Source organism: Streptopelia decaocto, assembly GCF_964273445.1.
Source record: "Streptopelia decaocto genome assembly, chromosome: 1".
NCBI classification, from domain to species: domain Eukaryota; kingdom Metazoa; phylum Chordata; class Aves; order Columbiformes; family Columbidae; genus Streptopelia; species Streptopelia decaocto.
In genome coordinates, this window is record NC_138663.1 from 65,991,099 (window position 1) to 66,011,099 (window position 20,001).

General features: G+C 40.5%; 1 protein-coding gene across 10 annotated transcripts in view; it reads right to left on the reverse strand.

The window, feature by feature from the left end:
* Positions 1-20,001, reverse strand: part of WNK1 (WNK lysine deficient protein kinase 1) — a 106,827-nt gene that overhangs the window by 30,493 nt on the left and 56,333 nt on the right. For 7 of the 10 annotated variants that reach the window (XM_082043157.1, XM_082043156.1, XM_082043158.1 and 4 more), the window contains exons 5-13: positions 16,365-16,453; positions 15,093-15,312; positions 14,533-14,869; positions 13,242-13,429; positions 7,634-8,062; positions 4,276-4,347; positions 3,526-3,675; positions 1,999-2,472; positions 590-871 (exon numbers count right to left, since the gene is read on the reverse strand). In XM_082043157.1, the coding sequence (XP_081899283.1) occupies positions 590-871; positions 1,999-2,472; positions 3,526-3,675; positions 4,276-4,347; positions 7,634-8,062; positions 13,242-13,429; positions 14,533-14,869; positions 15,093-15,312; positions 16,365-16,453 (2,241 nt within the window). The remainder of the gene's footprint in view (positions 1-589; positions 872-1,998; positions 2,473-3,525; positions 3,676-4,275; positions 4,348-7,633; positions 8,063-13,241; positions 13,430-14,532; positions 14,870-15,092; positions 15,313-16,364; positions 16,454-20,001) is intronic. The other 3 variants (XM_082043152.1, XM_082043159.1, XM_082043160.1) reach the window with 2 other exon arrangements.

The window sequence follows — 20,001 nt, forward strand, 5'->3', positions numbered from 1 at the left end:
ATCAGTTGTAAAGCTGAAAGCACTACCTCTTTAGAACTTCAAACAGCTGGCATCTAGAGAGCTCTAATTTACAAAAAAAATCTTGAGCAAACTGCAGTGAAGCAAATCATCATCTGCAAAGGGGTGGGAAGAGGAAATCAGCCATCCTTTCTACTGCTACATGTCACTACAGTTTGCCATGCAACCAGTCTTACTAACAGAATGTGCAAAAGACAAGCCAATGCAGAATACAAAGACAATTCAAATTCTCCCTAGCAAGAACAATGCTGCAGGGAATAGGCATGACAGATTCTCAGAGGCTATCAGTTGCAGTTTGTCTTTGATATGGCAAAAATGTTTTACAGTACTAGCAAGAAGTGAAGTGTTAACAGATTTTTGCCTGCAGGATGCACACTCACTTCCCAACAGAACAGCCAGTGGCAACAAGGTCCCCACATTGGCATGACATTCTGCTGTAAGAAAAAGGTCATTTAAAATATTAATTCCCAACTGAAGACAAGCACGGAAGGGACTAGTTCCACACACATATACACCATTGCATAATTCAAATGCCCTGAATGTATCACGACATTATATTCAATATATTTACCTCCAAAACTGCCTGCTGCGAGGAGGCAGATGAGGCCTGTTGTGCTAAACTCACTGTAGGCTGGGGCCCTTGAACCTGTCCTCCTAGGCTGCCCATGGGAACTAAAACGTTCTGCTCCACATACGGCTGCACAACAGGAGCAAGAAAGCCTGGCTGAGCCATTGCATCTGCAGGTAAGGGAGGGGACAGTACAGCAGAAGGAATGCTAGCAGAGGCCACAGCAGAGGAAGGTGCAATATTCGAGTCGCCCGGGTATTGAGGAGGCAGCCGAGATGGGAAGCCCTATAATAGAAACGAGGGAGTCAAGTTAGCAAGCACCAAAGCTAATTAGGAAACAAGATTAAAAAAAGAAAAAGTATCGGTTTCAGGGGCATGTTCCAACCTTCCATACTTCAGGCACTCCCAAAGGCTATCTTCCCAGAGAAGCAGGGCAAACTGCTCACATAGCCAAAGCTCAGCTTGTGAGTCACCATGCTCGAACAAGCAAACTGCTACTCAAAGTTCCAAGTCTTCGGCAAAACAATCCTCAGCTCCCAGCTCTTACAGTTGCCTATTTGGCTTAATATTTTAAGGCCTGAGACTTCAAATGAGTTTGAAGAATTTTCAGGCTGAACAACTACTGCTCAGAAGGTGTTATGCAACTGCTGCTGACTCTTGAGGCTAACAGCAAAAACTCTCTTGTGTTCTTCCTGTCCTCTCATGATGAGCTGACCCAGGAACCGTCCTACATACAGCTTCTGTACTACAGCACCCCTTAAAATCCCAGTGCAGATATTTCTATATCTATACAATTTTTGTTCCAGAAGAACAATCATGTGCTGAATCACTCATTTTGTCACTATTCAGATAGTCATTTTTACAGTGATCCCACAAAGTAGCTGATGCAGCCTGTGCCAAAAAGCCTAGCATTTCATGACTAGCATCAGGTACTTAGTTCACGTTCAAGATCCATGCTGTCTGTTTTTGTCTAGAATATCCATGTCCACCTCCTCAACCCCCTCCCCAGACTTGGAATGAAATAGTGACATTGCTGAATATGTTGCCATTGAATTTCTTTCCAACACACATCCCCCATTTTAAAAATAACTTTTTTTTCCAAGTTGACAAATCTCCTGGATGCGTAGCAGTCCTCTTTCACACAGTGGTTAACCAAGGTCTTGCACTATGATCCTGTCATTTTAAGCACATTCAAATGCCAAATATGAAAAACCCAAAGCACTGGGGTGTCCCAGGAGTTTTTCTTTTTCCCCGCCCCCCTACTTAAATGGTCCTTTACCACATAACAGAATTAATCTTTGTGGCTTAATGGCTCTCTTATGAGAAGTGGGTTGGTCAGGGCACACAGTTCAGATCCAGTACTTCAGAGGAATAGGTAAAAAATGTGGAGCTCTGCTGGCTTGCAACAATACCTGGTAAAGAGCATCTCCAGCAGGAAGTGAAGCTTCAGCAGCTTGTCCAATGCTGACTGGCAATCCCACGGACTGGACAGCCGGCTGCAGGAGCTGCGGGAGAACCTGGCTGGGCAACTGAGCCACAGGCTGCAGCAGCGTGGGAAGCTGGCTAGGGACAACGGTTGGTCCTACAGGGACAGTGGTTGCCGCAGCAGACGTTGCCAGTGTGAGCAATGGCTGATTCATGGCAGTTGCCATTGAAATGGGCAGTGACTGGAAACCCGGCTGAGCCACTGACACATGAGGAGCTGCTACGGGCAACTGTGAGACTGAGAACTGGGGAACCATGGAAGTTGTCAAGGGCTGTCCCATGGGTAGAAAATGAGAGCCAATGGGGACTGATGGGGCAACTGAAGGCTGAGGGACAGAAGGTGCTGCAACAGGTAATTGAGGCTCGCCTTGGATGATCGACACTGGTTGGGAAACAGGAAGCTGGGGAGGTAAAGAAAATACAGATAGATTTTTTTTGTTTAAAGCAAGGTTGCAGAAAGCAGATTTTTTACGCATTAGGCAAAGAAAGAATTATTCAAGTTATAGCACTCTGTTAAAATTGGTGGGGAGCTCAGTTGGCAGAGTGGCCGGGAAGTCGGCTGGCGTTCCAAAAGGTCCTCACTTTGCAACACTTCCCCTGGAGAACTCAACAGGCTCTTGAAACAGACACCCACAGAGAGTGAAAGAGCAGCGTTCAAATATCCTGAAGCACTGACTTGTGCATAAACAAAACTGAGTTCCCTGCAACTCTGTCCCCAGAGCCAAGCTTGCCTTCTTACAGAAGAGAAGCGCAAATCTTTCAACAAATCTGTCAGCTTTGGGTATGGGGAGCAACAGAGAATGAGAAGCCACTGTGCCAGCACTCAGAAAATGGCAGGGGATATATGTCAATTAAAGCCAGCAAATGATGCAACTTGAAAGGCAGTTTAGATGAACAAGCAACAAAACAACAATTTTTAAAAACAAAATCAAGGCTCGCATGTTCAAGCTAGAGATATGAGCCAAAATGAAGTAACAGTCAGTAACAGAAGCTTCTTGACCAGGGAGCAAAGGAGAAGAGCTGAGTAAGAAAGATGAGAGTGGAGAAGGCAGTCCTAAATACTACTACTACCTAAATAATTGAACATGTTTTACACACATAATGGTGCAGAAGGTAGACATTGATGGGAAGCAGAGAAATGACAAGTTCCTGAAAATCTATTCATAATATACCATTCATCAATACACCTCATGATATTTTTGATGATTTAAAGATCTTTGTGCATGGAAGTGCTATCCCTCCCTCAAATTACTCATGACTGCCATGTGTGAAAGAAAGGGTGTCCAACACATTTTCCAGCAAAACTGACAGTTGTAGCACACTAAGAACACTATTATTTGGATGAATGTTTTGGAACATTAGAAAAGATGACAAAAGTGAAAGTAGCAGCATGTTGAATTTACCAGCAGTGAAGAAGACAAAAATCTTCTGCTAGAAAGAAGAATTTTGTTTACCTGTGTCCCAGCTGCTGCCTGAGGCATTGGCATAATCTGTGAAGTTTGAGTTTGAGACACAGTTTGTGTGGGAGTGGCACCAGCAGAAACTGATGGCTGCTGCAGCTGGTATTGTCCAGGCTGTTGGGAAGAGGCTGGCTGCTGTGCATTCTGTAGCAGGGAAATGAAGCAGAAGCTATTTTTTCCCCCAAAGAAATTTTTAAAGCATATCTTATTTAAATTCTACTTTTTACTCCCTCCTAAATGACATCAGTGGTTCTTCTGAATATGCTGAGTCTATTAAGCTTTAGCAATTACTTATTAGCAATACTAATACAACCCCATTATTAGCAGCAAAACCTGCAACAGAATTATTTCACCTGTGAAAAGTGAAGACTCTATAAAGGAAAAAAAGGCAGCTAAGAGAAGAGGATTTTGCAGAAGATACTATTTCCAGTTAGAAGAAATCATGAGAATGAAATCTAGATTGTTTAACTTGCAATTCCTGTCATGGCTTCCCTTGAATGGGACCTCCACTGCAAGCTCAGGTGGAAGTTGGGAAAGACAGACACATGAAAACAAGCAATAACATGATTCGAAAAATAAATTTCAGAAGAACCAATGCAGATAATCTCGTAGCATAGATTCCTTTGCTTTTGTCCAAAACTATAGGATGAAGAGGGGACCATAAGTAGACAATTGCCCTTAAAGAGTCATCAAAAACCTATACTAAAATTATTTTAGCCTTGGGTTTAGGTACTGTGATCTTACCTGCTGAGGATGCTGGGTAGGCTGGGATGGCACCGATGCACTGCTTGAGGCTGACTGGCCTTGTACCTGTGTCTAGAAGAGGGGGGAAAAAAAAGACAGCAAATCAGCTTAAAATCTCCTTTAGTTTCTGCAGCAGGCAATTAAAATAATTTCTGCTTGGAAGGATCTGGTTGGAACAGGTTTCTAGCTGTCTTTTAGGACAACCAGTCCTTTTGGCCAAATACAACAACCAATACAACAAAGCAGAACAATCTGGAAAATTACTGAACTCCTTTTTAAGTCTTCCAAAACAACCAATACAGGAAGTCTTTGCAACCCACATGCCCCTCAACATGAGACAGATCAGCCTACCAGCTGCTTCTTCCATTGATGATGCTTTAAGAGTGGGATGCCTGGGTATGATAACTGGAAATAGAGGCATTAAGTTTTACCTTTACATATGTTCTAAACACAGTTAGGTGGGGGGTAGGAGGCAGCTAGAAGGAAATAAAGCTATCTGTTAAACAAAAAAAAAAAAGAAGATATACAGCATTCTAGACCAGTAACAAAGTACCCAGTACATGTACATGTCATGAGTTCCCATTGAAAGGCATGTCAAAATACAAGACAGAAATAATTTTCAGACTCACTACCATTGAATAATTGGACACTGAAGAATCTGGGGGTCAACATTCTAGCTATGACAGAATTTCTGAATGAATAAGCAACGAAAAAAATGGATGAGTGGCATACAAATGAATGTGGAAGATGTAGAAAAAAATGGAATGGATTTTCATTATTATTTTTGTGGCTGACTTTTTTTAAAATCAGATTCCAGGATTTTCACTATTATTTTTGTGACAATTATATTTCTTTATCAGATCCTGGGAGACAAGTAGACAAAGAGCTCTAGATGAGTTCTCTGAACATGCACCACTTTGGTGAACTGCCTTTGTAAGAAAAATATCTGGTGCATATGTATCATATCAGAAATGTCTACTAGAATTCCTGAATGCTGTGATCATTTAGCTTGTAGAAGCTTATTAGGAACAAGCTTATTAAAATGACATACTACCGTAAATTATAGAAACTTTGGAGAAAGCAGACTGCCAATAAAAAGAACCATTTTTTTCTTTGCTGTTTTAGAAGCTCAAGGCCCTCATGGGCTAGGATCTAAACATGTGCTATATCCCACTGCTGTAACATCTGTTCACATTGACTCAGTTTGTGCTTCAAATTCTAATCTTTTAATGAATTAGATAAAAGATCCCAAAACTTATATTCTGTAAAATAATCATGATCCCTTATTGTGTTTCCAGATGTAATTTACACCCATCAGAAGTCACCTCCTGAAGCTTAACACAGTTGGTTTATGGAGAAACAATCCCCAAGTAGTTTTCATACTTCTTGAGTAACAGCTTCACTCCACAAGTTCTCCTACAGCATAGAAATTACTGTCTATTAGACTAGTGATTAAAGCTGTTTCAGCTTCAATAAAACACCTTTGTATCCTATACAGAAATACTTAAATACTGAGTTCTTGATCTTACCACAAAAAGCAAAAAAATATTCTCCTTCAGTTCCTTCACACAAATCCAAAAGTTGCTAATACTCCAATAACTAAAATGTCAGAGAACCCCTAATTCCAAGAACAGAAAGAGTAAGGAGAAAAGTCTACTTAAAGTAAATTCTCCCTTTTCACAAACGAAATTCTTATGAAAAGTTTCAAACTAAAAGTGCAGACACAATCTATACACACATACACCTCACAGTCACAGTGTACAAACGCGTTACTGACTATTGCAAGTTCGAATACCACATATGCTGATAAAACATGTACCTCCACAGTAAGCTTTAGGCCTCAAATTTTGTTTTTTCAAAGGACACCATGTTCTAGGCTCATGAGGAACAATACCTATTATTAATAGCAACAGTTGTTTGTGCCACTAATTTACTACTCAGCTTTAGTTCTCTAACCATCCTGCAAATACATTTCCAAAACCACGTACAAGGACATAATACAGCTCCTTCAATTCCTCTCTTCCCACTTTCTTGCACCAAGGCCAGAAAAAACTCTTGTGTTTTGGACAGTCATCAAATTAACTTTGCTGTTATCTGATGAAACATTATTCATACAGAAGTTCAACTTCAAATAACACATTCTCATTAAATGGCTAAGGAGCAGGAACAAAAATACAAAGCAAGTTTTACTATCGCTGCTGGTTCAAACTGGAGAAGACGTATGTCATTAAACCCACTGCTTAAAAGCTAGTTGGGTACTCCAGCTATTTCTTGCCAAAAAACAAACTACTCCCAGGAGAAATACTGACCATTTGTTACCCTTAACACAAAAGCCCAGCCAGGATTTCAGCTGAAGCTGAACACAGACCAAGTGGTTGCTGATGTCTCATTATTTCATTGCAACCTGGTAAGTTAAAGAGATCCTAATGTACTACTGACTCGGTGGAAAGACATCCCCATGAATGCTAATACTTAGAACCACATGTAGCAAGTGTAAGAACAAGGGTCCCCTTTGCAAGGTATGACTTATAAAAAGCAGAGAAATTCTGGAAGGGTTTGCTCCTGTAACCTGAGGATAGAGTGCAGGTGGTCCTGATGGAAGCGAGGTGGACAAGGCCTGCTGAGTCGAGGCTCCCTGGGGGAAGCAGATGAAGAGCTGCGACTCTTGCAATACCTTCTGAGGCAGCTGAACAATGGGCAATGAGAAGTCTGAACCAAAAGCAGAAGATGACCCCCCTGTAGGGGGAGGAGACTGGAAATCGCCAGTGTCAGAGGAAGTCAGCTGTGAGGAATCACTGGAGTATTCTGGGCTTCCTTCCGGCCAGCTCCGCCTGGCAGAGCCCCTTCTGGGACCTGCTAACTCGGGACCAAGATAATGACACTGCTCCTCTGTCACAGGCTGAAGCCGACCGTGCAACCCTACGCCTTGAGTGGATTCCTCTTGACTGGTCTCCATAGAGCCCCGGCGACTTCTGTAGACCCGCTGGGGTAAAACTGCCCCTTCTGCTGGAGCAGAAGTCGGTGTGTGGACATGGAACTCAAAGACACAGCTTGCTCTGCCATCACCACTGTGAGAGAGCACAGCTGGGGCAGAGTGCGGAACAAATACCTGGTGGAACGTCATCTGAGCAGGATCTGCACTCAAAGGAGCTGAAACACTGGCTAATGGAGAAAGGGGACCCATGCCAGAATCCAGCCTCAGGTTCTGAATATGTCTTGCCAGATATGTTTGCCCCGATTGAAAGTCGAACACAGAGCTTTGTGGAGGACCACCTTGCCCATGGTTTGACTCAGAGACCTGCTTCAAATGTTCAGTCGCATGAGAGTTATAAGCTACTTGATCATACTGCTCCGATACCTGTGATGGATAGTGCATGCCCACCAAATATACAGCTTCTGGATGCATTCTGTAGTGAGCATCCTCTGGAGGTGTTGGTCCAGATCTATAGTCACTGTGGACAGGAGCTGGCTCAAACACAGGATTAACTTGCACATGCAGAGGCTCTCCAGCGACTCTCTGAGCTGCTGTGCCCAGCATAACGAAGGCCTCTGGTGTCCAATTGGTGGGACTACCACCAGGTGGAACTAAATTCTGGCCAGTCTTCAGCAATGGCTGGAAGTGGCAAGTTTGGGCTTCCAAAAATGAAGTGCTCTTGCGCCGCTGAGCGACTGCCACCTTCGGCGGGCAGGCAGGTGGTGGTGAGAAAGACACCGGCCGTTCATGAACGGTTGGGAAAAATATCTGTGAGTCTGGGAACGTTGGTGTTCCCCCACACGGATGCTGAGGCTGTATCGACATGAACAAGACAAGTAATTCATACATTAAAAGTGAAAGCACATCAACATGCACAGTTCACTAGGCAGTTCTGTGAAGTAACTTTATAGAATGACTACTCAATTCATGGTCAAAAACACACAATAGTTAGGAAATTTAGGTGAGTTGTAAATATCCATTAAATACATCCATGGCGGGCAGAGCTACAGATGGAAACATTTGCTCGTGTTAGAGCTGCTTTTCCAGTCCAATTCCAGTAGTTCACAAATATAAACCAGTTTTGCTCCTGACAGTGTAATGAGATTTATAGTCACAGGTTATCCATTGTGATCAGCGCTTGAAAGCCAATGAAACCCCTGCAGTTACTGCCATACGAGGAATATGAAAATTCAGAAGTTGATAGCAGCAACAATGTAGAGCTTCTAGTTTGCATTTAAAAGCTAAAATGGCATTAAATCTTAATATTATTCAATACAAAAAACCCAGGGCTAGTGTCCTGTCAGGAGTGTGGTCTGTATGCAATCCAGGGAGCTACAGAGATATGTTGTACAAGACAAAACTGAACCATTCCAGCCCATGGATGGAAAAAATATATTATAATAACTGCAAAGCCTTTTGATTCTGCCCAATTTGATCATCTGTTTGGATCCCTTTGATCAGTTTTAATCATAACTCATCACTTAAGATATTACCACTCACTGAAACAAATCTAATTCTTGCCTGGACAATGAAACATTCACAGGTTTATTAACAGTGGAGTCCACAGGTAATTACACTCCATCTGATGTACTACTGCATATGAGGCTTATCTTATTTAAGATTTGTAGGGAGGTTTTCACTAAAGAGACTTCTATGTAAGAATACCAAGCAACTTTGTAACTCTCCATTTTTTAATCTCTTGCCTACAGTATGTTGAGAAACAACATATTATCAAACCTAGAGGGAAAAGAAAAAACCTGCCAGAGTCGGTAACAAATATACTGTCTTTAAGACAGATGGCAGATGACAGTTATGACTTTGAAAAGTTGCCAATTCCACATTGTTCTGTTTCTCCACGGACCCTTTTTTCTGGAAAAGCAGCAGCAAATTTCCATATTGACCAACACTAACAAGAAGGTCATACAGGATGAAGAACTCTTCCTATTCTGAAAACTAGTTCCACATACTTCACTTACAGGGAAGTGTTTCTCAGTAATTTATTTAATGCAAATCAAAGCCCAAAACTGAGAACAGACTACTTCTTGTCCAGAAAGCTACCTTGCATTTAATCTTCTGAGAATCATGAAACAACAGCTTTTTCCCCATAAAACAGCAGTTGAAGTGGCATTTCTGATAAAAACTTAGAGAAAAAAATCTCAAAAGTATTCATATTAATGCTATGAATTTCTATTATTACTACCACAGCTAGCCAAAGCTTTTAGAATAATGAGCCACAGCAACCAAGCTTTAAGAGCTGGTTGTTTTATGCATGGTTTAATGAACATTCAATGTTTGCTTAGAATTTGGAAAATAAGAAGCTGGTCTTCTGATTTAAGGGCATAAGAACTAGTCTTCCATTTATGTTCTGTGGTACAACTGGCTAATTCACTTCTCTACTATCCTCAAATACAAGAAACGAACAGTTCGCAACTGTTTGATAGTGTTTAATGTACTGCTTCCAAAAAAAGATCAACGTTCCAGCAGCACAGTATAAGGAATGAGGAATCAGCTCTTCATTTTCTCATTTTAAAAATGCCCAAAGCCCAGGATGTATTTAATGATAACTTATCTTACTGTGCCAGGAGGCAAATGGTAACACATACAGGACTGACACAGAGGGAGGGCAGGCTGGAGCGTCGATGCTTGCGTGGAGAGGCTGAGTGCATGGGCAGGACACTTTCCAGGGCTTTAGAAAGCTTTTCTGCAAAGGTTTCTTCAGGGACAATCCGAAGGTAGAAAGGAGAAAGAGGTGCAGACAGCGCTGGTGGTGGGGTGCAAGGAGCACTGAGAGGGATGCAGGACATAGAGGGAAGAGCAGGAAGGTGGGGGACACAAACTGACATGCTACGATCACGTTGAGGCTAAAGGAGGAAAACAGAAGTTAAGAATTGAACACTTCAAAACAAAATGAAAAACAAAAACAGCAAAAACTATAATGAGGTAGAGAAGAAACGCAGACACACAATGAGAGGCCCAATACTGACTACTATGTGTGCAAGAAGATATGAGAAATGCTGAATGAATGCCAACACACACTGGGAACAGGCTATGTGCACCTCTGAGGACCCAAGTTTGCTTAGGTCACTGAGTAGTGTGGGACATTCCCTAGCCCCCTTACAATAAGCATGTGGAAAGCAGAACAGAAAGGAGAAAATATTTCCTCTGGGACCACGGATGTGGCCTGTAGGGTATGTACTGACAGCACCTGGTAGTCTGATAAGAAAACCCAAACAGAAACTGATGAGCTTTCAAATATTCACCCTTAGTTTAGTGAGTGGATGTGTGTTTTCAGAGAACACCTCACAAATCCCTCTGCTTGGGCACCTCACCGCCTGAAGTGGACTAACTGTATGCAACCGGCTCTTTATTAACTAAGACATTACCATAAATATTTAACCATTACACATTCTACAACAGGAGTTGTGGAAAAGAATTTGGTTTAATGTGTGGCAAATTCAGAAAAATTAGTCTTCGATGAGCATTTTGCAAACACTGGGACAACAAAAGCATTTGGATTTTGTAATCTTGCCACAACCCAGAAGGCCATGGGTCAAAATCCAACAATCCAACCAAATATAAAGAATCAGAATTAGGTTTGGGGATTTTGTTGTGTTTCACTGGTTTACTTTTGGTTTGTGTTTTGTTTGTTTGTTTTGGTTTGGTTGGGTTTTGTTTGGTTGTTTGTTTTTTTTTGTGTTGTTTGGTTTGTTTGTTTTTAGCTGAATGGAAAGATAATGTTTTAAAGAGGCAGTCTCCAACTGCACATTTTCCTTCTCTAATAGTATATGCCTCTTACGGATATAATCCACAATTTCTTAACATAACTGAAATCAAACACAGACCTTCAGGGAAAAAAATCCTCAAGATATCGACTAGAGATCTGATTTCTGATGTGAGCAATCTTGCTAGACTGCTCAAAAATTTGGGAGAGAGGCATAAGGGAACTCAAAGGGTTAAAGAGATACTTTACGCATAATTTTCACCTGTTCCAAGGCAGGACTAGTTATACATGTCACTCCTGACTCTAATTTATCCAAACTGTTCAGAAACATCTCCACTGATGGAGACTGCAATACTTAACTGTCCTTGTTGGTTAGAAAAAAACCCTTCCCAAATAATAATTCCATGCTGTAATTTAGGCTTATTATTTCTTACTCTACCTGACAACAATGTTGTGACCTGATTGGCCTCCTATTTTACAGCAGCCTTTACAGCTTTCTCTCTCCTGAAGCTCATATTTCATAAGCTCAGCTTAACTATTTCCATCTTCCCACATAAACCACGTTTTCTGTATTTCCAGTGGGATTTTTTTGTCACTCTTCTCTGAATTCTCTCCCAATTCACCCTCAAATTCACTCAAGCAGGGTATCCAGAACAGACTCACCAATGGCCAAGAGCAGAACTACTTCATGTAACATGTTTGCCTTTTTCACAACAGCATCACGTTTTTGACCACATCCAGCTCACGGTCTGACTTTTTTGGGTCAGACTTGCTGCCTAATCAGTTGTTGCTCATCCTGTACTTGTGTAGCTGATTATTCCTGTTTAAGCATGAACCTTGTTCTTGTCCTGATTGAACTGCACTCTTTCTCTTTTTAAGGTCATTTTGCCAGTTGCCAGTATCATTTTGACTTGTCATCCTGTCTTCTCAACAAACTGTCAGTAGTTCCTGCAGTGTTCTACTCTGTTCTGCCAACATCCTGGTACCATTGTCATCATCACAGCGCATAAGCACATTTTAGCAGTGAACTGAGCAGCTTGACTGTACCTCTGCCATCTGCTTGTTCTCCCATGCACTCTCAAAAGACTGTGGTCTTTCAACTTGGGAGCTAGCCATCGCAACACTGTCAAGCGGTTTCTGTGCTCCAATATATGCCCACATGTCAAAATATGGCTTACCCAGAGCCGGAGCTTATTTAACAGGGATTAAAAACTCATTTGATCAAGGACTAGCAGTATCACACACTTCAGGTTAAATGCCTTTGAAAAAAAGATGGAGATGCTTTGCTTGTGAGTGAAACCAGCATGTTTTCCAAAAAGCTACTAACACCGATGATTCTGTAATGAAGCCTACAACCACAAGTGGAAAAAAGTGAGCACCCTCAGTCTTAAGTGTCACATCTTCTCCCTGATGGTATTACTACATTATAACATAATGTCTCTGCTTCAGGCTTAGATTTTTATTTGTGTAAAAAACAAGTGACAAGGGAACCACGGAAGACAATACAGCAGTAGCAGAAGTTCCACTCCATAGTTAGAATAGATTTCTGCATACTCTCAGATCTAGAAACATACTAAGGAAAAAAAGAAAACAACAAACAAAATAAAAGGGCAACACAAATGAACATAGTAGGAAAAGTATTTGTGCCCAGTGCAGACTTTCCAGGGAAAAGGAATACGCATGGCAACTGATGAACAAATCAATAAAAGCTACAAACAAAATTGGGAACAAGGGTGTGGGTTTTTTTCAGTCTGGAGTTCTCACATGCAGCATTCTATAACAGTTAAAAAAATCTTACCTGAAGAATCTGTAATCAAAGCCTCACAGAACATATATAGCAATTTCATACTTATACAATAGCTCAAACTATTCTAATCCCTTCTTCAAATCAAACCAACAGCCTGATTTCTGGTAACTTCATATACGCATGCACAGATCACCTTCCCATGTGAGATTAAATGCTTACTTTTATGAGATAGTCTTGTTCTGATGATGTTACTTTCATCCATAAAAAAACTAACCCATCATTCTGCTCAACTGCACCCAAATAAAAGCTTTAAAGACAAATGTGCCCTTGCATTTCCCCCCCTCCCTAGACTCAGTCACCCTGCAAAAATAGCCCCTTAACTACTCCCATGCAGAATTTGCATCACATGCAAAACAACACACACATGGAAAAGTGCCTGTCAGACTTTCCTCTCATCCCTTCAAGAGAAATACAAAATAAAATTTTAATTCCATGCATTTGCAATAGTGTAAGTTCTGGCTTACCGCTGCAGGTGGCTGATATCCTCCATGCTGCTGTGACTGCACTTGGCCAACTGAAGCTGGATATCCCTGGACGGCAGCTGTTGAGATTGACTGGTCATGCTGGGAACCATATGACACAGTCTGTTGACTGCTCACGCACGATTCCGTATAAACAGATGACCCTTGGCCACTGTCAACGGTCCCATCAGCTGCAGAAGTTAAAGATAAAAATCTGCATTTCAAGAACTGCAGTCAGGATTCACAACTTTAAAGATCTGGTTATAATCAATCAAATATTAGATTGATGTTTGTGCCATGTCACATGGACCTTGTCAGCATTTTACCTCTCGTAATATCTAAGCTCATTAAAAATGTCTTTTTTTTCTTCCTCAATACAGTAATTCCTTATCAATATGCCTTCCCCCAAACTCTGAAAAAAATCAGCAATTTCAGGAGTTCTTTGGCAAGAAACTTAACTGTGCTTCTTATGAAAGGCTAGACTAGAAAGAGAAACTTAAATTCCACGTTGTTATGAGTGATCTTTCAGGATTTTTAAATACTTATTTTTATTTATTTAATTTTACACAGACGTATAATACCGGTCTATTGTGCTGGCTGGGAGATGAACCTGATGTAGGCATAGTAGAGAATTTTAAAACCCTGTTACTAAAAAAGCAGATAGTAATTTGCTTTTTAACTTCACCATTCTAACACACAAGTTTTCATCTACCATCATTATTCAAATACTGACACATATGTTGGAATGGCAAAAGAGGAAAAGAGTTTTAATTCATCTTTTCATGCACAGTATGTAAAACAGAAAATGAAACCTTTTTCAGAAAGCAAATTATGAGCTGAAAGGCTTGTACATTAATCTCATTCCCACCTTACATGTAAATTTACAAGGATTTATGTCAGTGTTTCTAATAGCTCTAACTGCACTGGTGCAAGAGTATACAGCCTTCCACAGGGCTGGAACATACTGTCCCTATGGGAGGGCAGCAAAAACTAAAACTTGTGTTCATGCTTCAGGCACCCCAGTTAATTTAGGGAATTAATTTGTAACAAAGGAAAATGATTTTGTGCTAAGACACTGGACTGTGAATTGTGCCAAGACTTGGCTCAACTAAGGCACAAGAAAGCATCTTATTTTGCTGTGCTTTCTAGTGGTCTCATGTTCTTCAGCAGACAGCAATGGCAGACAGCAACATCTTAAAGAGATTTACTGCTATACCCACCAGAAGTTTAAGATTCTAAAGGGAGGAACTGTGTAAGTGCAAAAGTTCCTAAATAAACCAACTGACACACTTACAAAGAACAGATATACTGGGTTGCTGGAACTGGAGTTGTTGGTGTTGATCAGCCTCTGGTTCTTCAGGCTCCACTTGTGTAGAAACCGATGCTGAAGTAGTGGGGACAGGAGTAGTACCAGTGACAGATAGGGCATGCTTTGACCCTGCATGGGAAGCACTTGATGGTTGCTGTTGCTCCAGCTGCTGCTTCTGACTACCTTCTTCCTGAAGCTTCTTCTCCTGTTCTTCTCGCACCAACTGACGCTGCTCTCGCTTTCGCTTAATCAAAGATACCCTGTCCTTGATAGCTTTTGCCATCGTCTTGTGATCCCCTTCACAGACATAGCCAGATTCCACCTGAAGGAGGATACATTCACAGAATTCAGACTGTCACAGACAGCCACTGTTGCAGTGCTACAATATAAGCTACCGTTCTCTGGCACTAACTTCTCACTCACAGACTTCTGAAGCAGGTTTATTTCCAGATGGTAACAGCAGCAAATGCAGAGACTCACAGACTACATTTCACTGCCAGAGAATGCCAGTAATTCCGATGCTTTGTAAGACCACCAACACTTACCATTTCCTGTGCTACATCCTCTGGGACATCTCTCTCCAGGTCAAAGGAAAATTCTATTGCCTCATTATCTTTGTATTTGCCCTTGAGTTTTTTGATGTCTTCAATTCGCAGCCAGAGTTTAATGGCAATTTTCTCTCCATCATCTTCCTCTGCCAGTTCTACCCGTACTCCGGTCTCTTCTTGGAAGAAGGCATGATTCAAAAGGTCCTTAATAGCATATCTAGCATATTGGGAAAGTATGTAGAAAGCACACACAGTTATTATGTTTTCATAAATTACTAAGAAACATTTTTGCCTGGTTATCCCCCCTTCTACATTTCACACTTCCCTCATGTATCTGACAGCCCATCATTCAAATTTCTCCTTAAAAGCACGATGAAAAACCAAAATGCAACAACAGTAAAGATATATTAAAAAAAATAAAATAAAAAAAAATCATGCAATGGTTAGAAGACATGCCAACAGATTTAAGCCAGCTGAACAGGATATATATTGACTAAAATAATAAGAAACCTTGAAGAATGGTTTTACCAAACACAACACAAAACCCTTAGTCTCCAAATCAGTACGGTAATCCAAATACGTATTTCATTCTATTTCAAGATCTTATCAAAAGCTTCATCTAGTAAATTCATCACTAGATAAGCACCACAATTCCATTCATTTTTTATACTCTTTTGAACCACTTCAACTTGCATTCTGTTTGGCACAATTAGAAGCTTTGTCCTGAAGGTACAACAAAAGATCTATGTTCATATATGCACAGCATTAACAGTACAGCCACAAAATTAACATAAAATGGGAAAAAATCAGAATTGTTTAAAACTAAGAAAAAGAACAAAAACTAAAAATACACAGCAATGCCATCAGACACTAAACTTCAAGAGTTAATCAAAAAGGACTGACAGAACTAACTCTGAACAGAATAGTGGGAGGCTAAAACCAACCAAACAGTCCAAATACCTGGGAAGCCAGAAGAATTGTTCTTCACTATTTTGCTGACTCGGTCAAAGTTTTAATAAAAGTGGTACAATTTCTGAATAAACTGACATGGATGGTTACTACTGCATGTGTACTTTTGCTGACACTGTTAACCCCCTAAAACAATCGTTGAATAATAATCTATCAAGGAATAGAGGCTGCAGAAGTAACACTGGCTTCCCAACTTTCAGCAGAAGACAGAACATCCCAGGAAGTAACTGGATCTGGTATCATCACAGGCAAAAGACTCAGACAGCAAGTAATATCTCTACCTGAAAAGAAAGCACTTACCTTTCGCCTTTGTTTTGCCGAATGCATCCCTCTATAATCTCCTTCACTTCAGGGATTGCTACTTTATCAAAGCTGGCTGGCTTGACACCCTGGAACATACAAGTAACAGAGAAACTGGAAGGCTCATTTGATTTAAGTTTTGATTGTGTTTACAGACAAACTATTTTTATTCAACAGATAACCGGCCTCAATTCCTTACTAGTGCAAATTATAGAAAAATCTGACCCAAATCTTACTGTTCATCTGTTTGTTAGTGACTTTTGCAAAAATGTTTCTTCCTTCCTGTTTCTCAGCTGCACTTCCACAACAGAAGGCTTTGGCAGACAGGTTCTCAGTAATGATAGGAGAACCATTTAATTTCCATGGAAGTTACATTGGTTAGAGGTGAGTGCACAGACAGGACTGAGAATTAAATGTTTCCTATGTAACACTAATGCATCAACCCACATGATTAACTTCACAGTCTTCAAAGGAATCCGCTGCTTCCCAGAATGTTTCCGATATGCCATTATACAAAGTAATTTTGGCATAGATTGATTTTACAGGAAAAACTTTAGCCCAGAACATCTGACTGGATCATTAAATAACTTGTATAGTGTTTAATTTTATTTATTTATTTATTTTTTTAAAAAGCTTTCCTGTATCTTAGCTCTCCCGAGAAGACCTACTATGCTCAAACCACACTCCTGCATTACTGCTGTTGAGTTCAGGAAAATTAGCTTAGCGATACAGATCTTTACAGTCCTCCAATGACACACAGCAATCCTTTCTCCAATACATGAAAAAGCCATTAGGGGAAAGCAAAATAAAATCTAAGTATGATCAGCTACTCATATCAGTAAAGCACAGTAAAGAAAACAGGCCACGAGATATATCCATCTGGGAATTCTGCAAAACACTGCAGGCAGAGAGCCAAATTTCATCACTTAATCATGGCCAGCAGCTCCAATTCAGGGGCAATTGTCCACAACAGCAAAATTCGGCACTTGATTTTATTTGATTCAGCTTCAAACTCTGTATTTAAGACAGCAGAATGAGAGAGAATGAAGACATCCTGTTTAAATTCTGTCATCTGAAGAGCCCACATTTTCAAGTCAAACAATCCTTAAATCATATACTTGTCTCAAGTCTCTGAACCAGAACCTTTACGACTACGGACCTTCATCTAACTGAACATGGAGACTTAATACAATAATAATTTCCATCTACATTTAAATAGTTTTTTTCCCCCACTTGGCCAGGCATCACAGCACACTGACTTCATCTGTTCACTACCTAAAATATTCTCTACCACGCTCTTCCAGAAGAGGGCACTGCCAACATCAACTTTAAAAGATGCAAACCCAAGACGGGGAGAAGTACAAGAGTCCCGTCTTCCAGTGGACAACAATGTTATTTATCATTACATTTTACTAAGGTGTTGTAACTGGAATTTTTAAAAGGATAAGAAAAACCTCAAAGCTATAGAAAGACACAGTTTTTCACTTGATAACCAAAATGCTGTTTTAACAGGAAGGTTTTATCTACTTCTTTGCTCTAAAATTCGCTCTTATGAAATTCTGGCAATTGAAATTCACAGAAGAGTCTGTTATGACTACAGTAAGCTCTGAAACACAGCCTGTCAGTGAACGTTAACGTAATCCTTTTAAAAGCTTCACTGAACATTTAGACTTTTGGAGATCAATGCCTCAGCTGGTAAGACACCAGAACAACTTTTGGATGAGTAAGCTTAATACTGTAGCCAGGTCATACTATGAATCTCCCGCTTCCTTGCAGGACACTGCAGAGCCCTGCACTATATAGGGATTTATAAAACTAGTTTTAGTGTTTACTACTGGCATCAAGTACCTGTTTGCACGTGTCTCTGCTCATATAGCAGACTAGTCAGACACCCCCACCTTTAATTATGACCAAGCTTAAAATAGTCCCAGGAGTTTAGGTTCATATATGTAGAGACAGATGTTTCTATACATAATTAAACGCTCTCCTGTGTGCACATACATAACCTATGCAATAATTGTGTAACTGCTTATTGTACAAATTTTTACCTAAATGTGCCAAAGTTGGTTTATTTAACACGTCTGTTTCCTAAAATAGCTCAAGCCCCATAAAACAGCAGCCTGCGTGTATGTTCACTTATACTCTAACAGTAGAATGAAAATGTCAGATCTGTAACAATCTAATTTCAGAAAAACTAAAGCCCAAGATGAGTAAGACAACGGGTACAGCAAATATTAATGTAACAAAGCCAAAACATTAGTTTTCTTGTTAATTATTTTACCACGTGCTCTGTTCTTGCAAGAAGCCTGAAAAAGTAAAGCTAAGAACAAATCTTAAAAATCAGTGATTCTGTCTGCTACTCTGCGTTTCTCTGTCCTAAAAGAAATTAAATACCTGTCCAAAATCTTCACTTTACAATATCCCATTCTGTGAATTCCAAACCAAGAGCTCAGTTAGAAGGAGAATCTCCTCCCAGCTCCCTCCAGCATAGCTTCCCTGCTCCTAACTGCTTCTCAGAAAATCTAAGAGAATCTCACACTGAGGCCTGAAAACAACGGAGGATTCTCTGTTCAAGCAGCCACCTATTTCTCAGTTTGTTGCACTTCTTTGAGAAGGGTTACCTAAGCCTAATCTACAGTGCTGGCCAAGCACCCCTTATGCTCAAGTTTGGGCCACTTAAGTACCATCAGCTTTTAAAAACTTTTTTTTTCTCCTCCTCCAAACACTATATAACAACACAGAGGATACTATGAATGATGAAAAATCGATAAATCAGTAAACCTTTTTCTACCTAGAGCTGTATATACACCTTAATCTGCTATCACAGAGAAACCAAAGGTGGCCAGGCCCTGCAATTCACATAACCTTGAGGTGTGTCCTTAAAAGCACAGGAGCTGTGCAGCCAAGCATATGTTCATTACTTTCTGAATCCAAAGGCACTCAAGTACACACTAAGCCATTCAGTATTTCCTGGTTTTCACTACACTTACTGCAAGATGGTCACCTTCCTATATGCCTCTCCTGGTTCCCAAACTCCTTAAAGAATCCCAAGATAACTCAAATTTAGTCCTATTTCCCAGTGGCAGTCAAGGAGAACTAAACATCCAAGTCCCACCAGCATTTTTTCCAAGTTTGCTAAAGAAATAGAAAGAAGAGCTCTTGCGGGGTTAGGGGAAAAGGAGGAGAGGGAAGTATAGATAGGTATAACAGATACATATGAAAATCATCATCATTTTCTCAAGCTATCAAAAATAGCATGAACTGGCAGCACTGTCAAAAGCGATAAGCTCCTGTTCTCCATCTCCCATTCCCACACCTCTGCCATTTCCTTCCTTTTAACCGGACAAATCCAGCCAAAAAAAGCCTGCAGCAGTTTCCAGTGAGATGAAGCTCCCCAGCCTGGTTCCCTACACTGTTGCACCAGCTTTCAGGCTTGCAGAAATGAAATGGTGAAGAAGGGCAGAACTGCTTCTTTTGAAATAAATGCCAACTTAAAATAAAACCCACTGAACACTTACATTTTGAGAGCACCTCTAAAATCTGGGTACATATCTAGGTAGCACAAAGCCCAAGTGATACAGAACTAAATTCTTATCTCACAGTCTTCATGTTAAGCATAAGAAAAAATTCCATATTT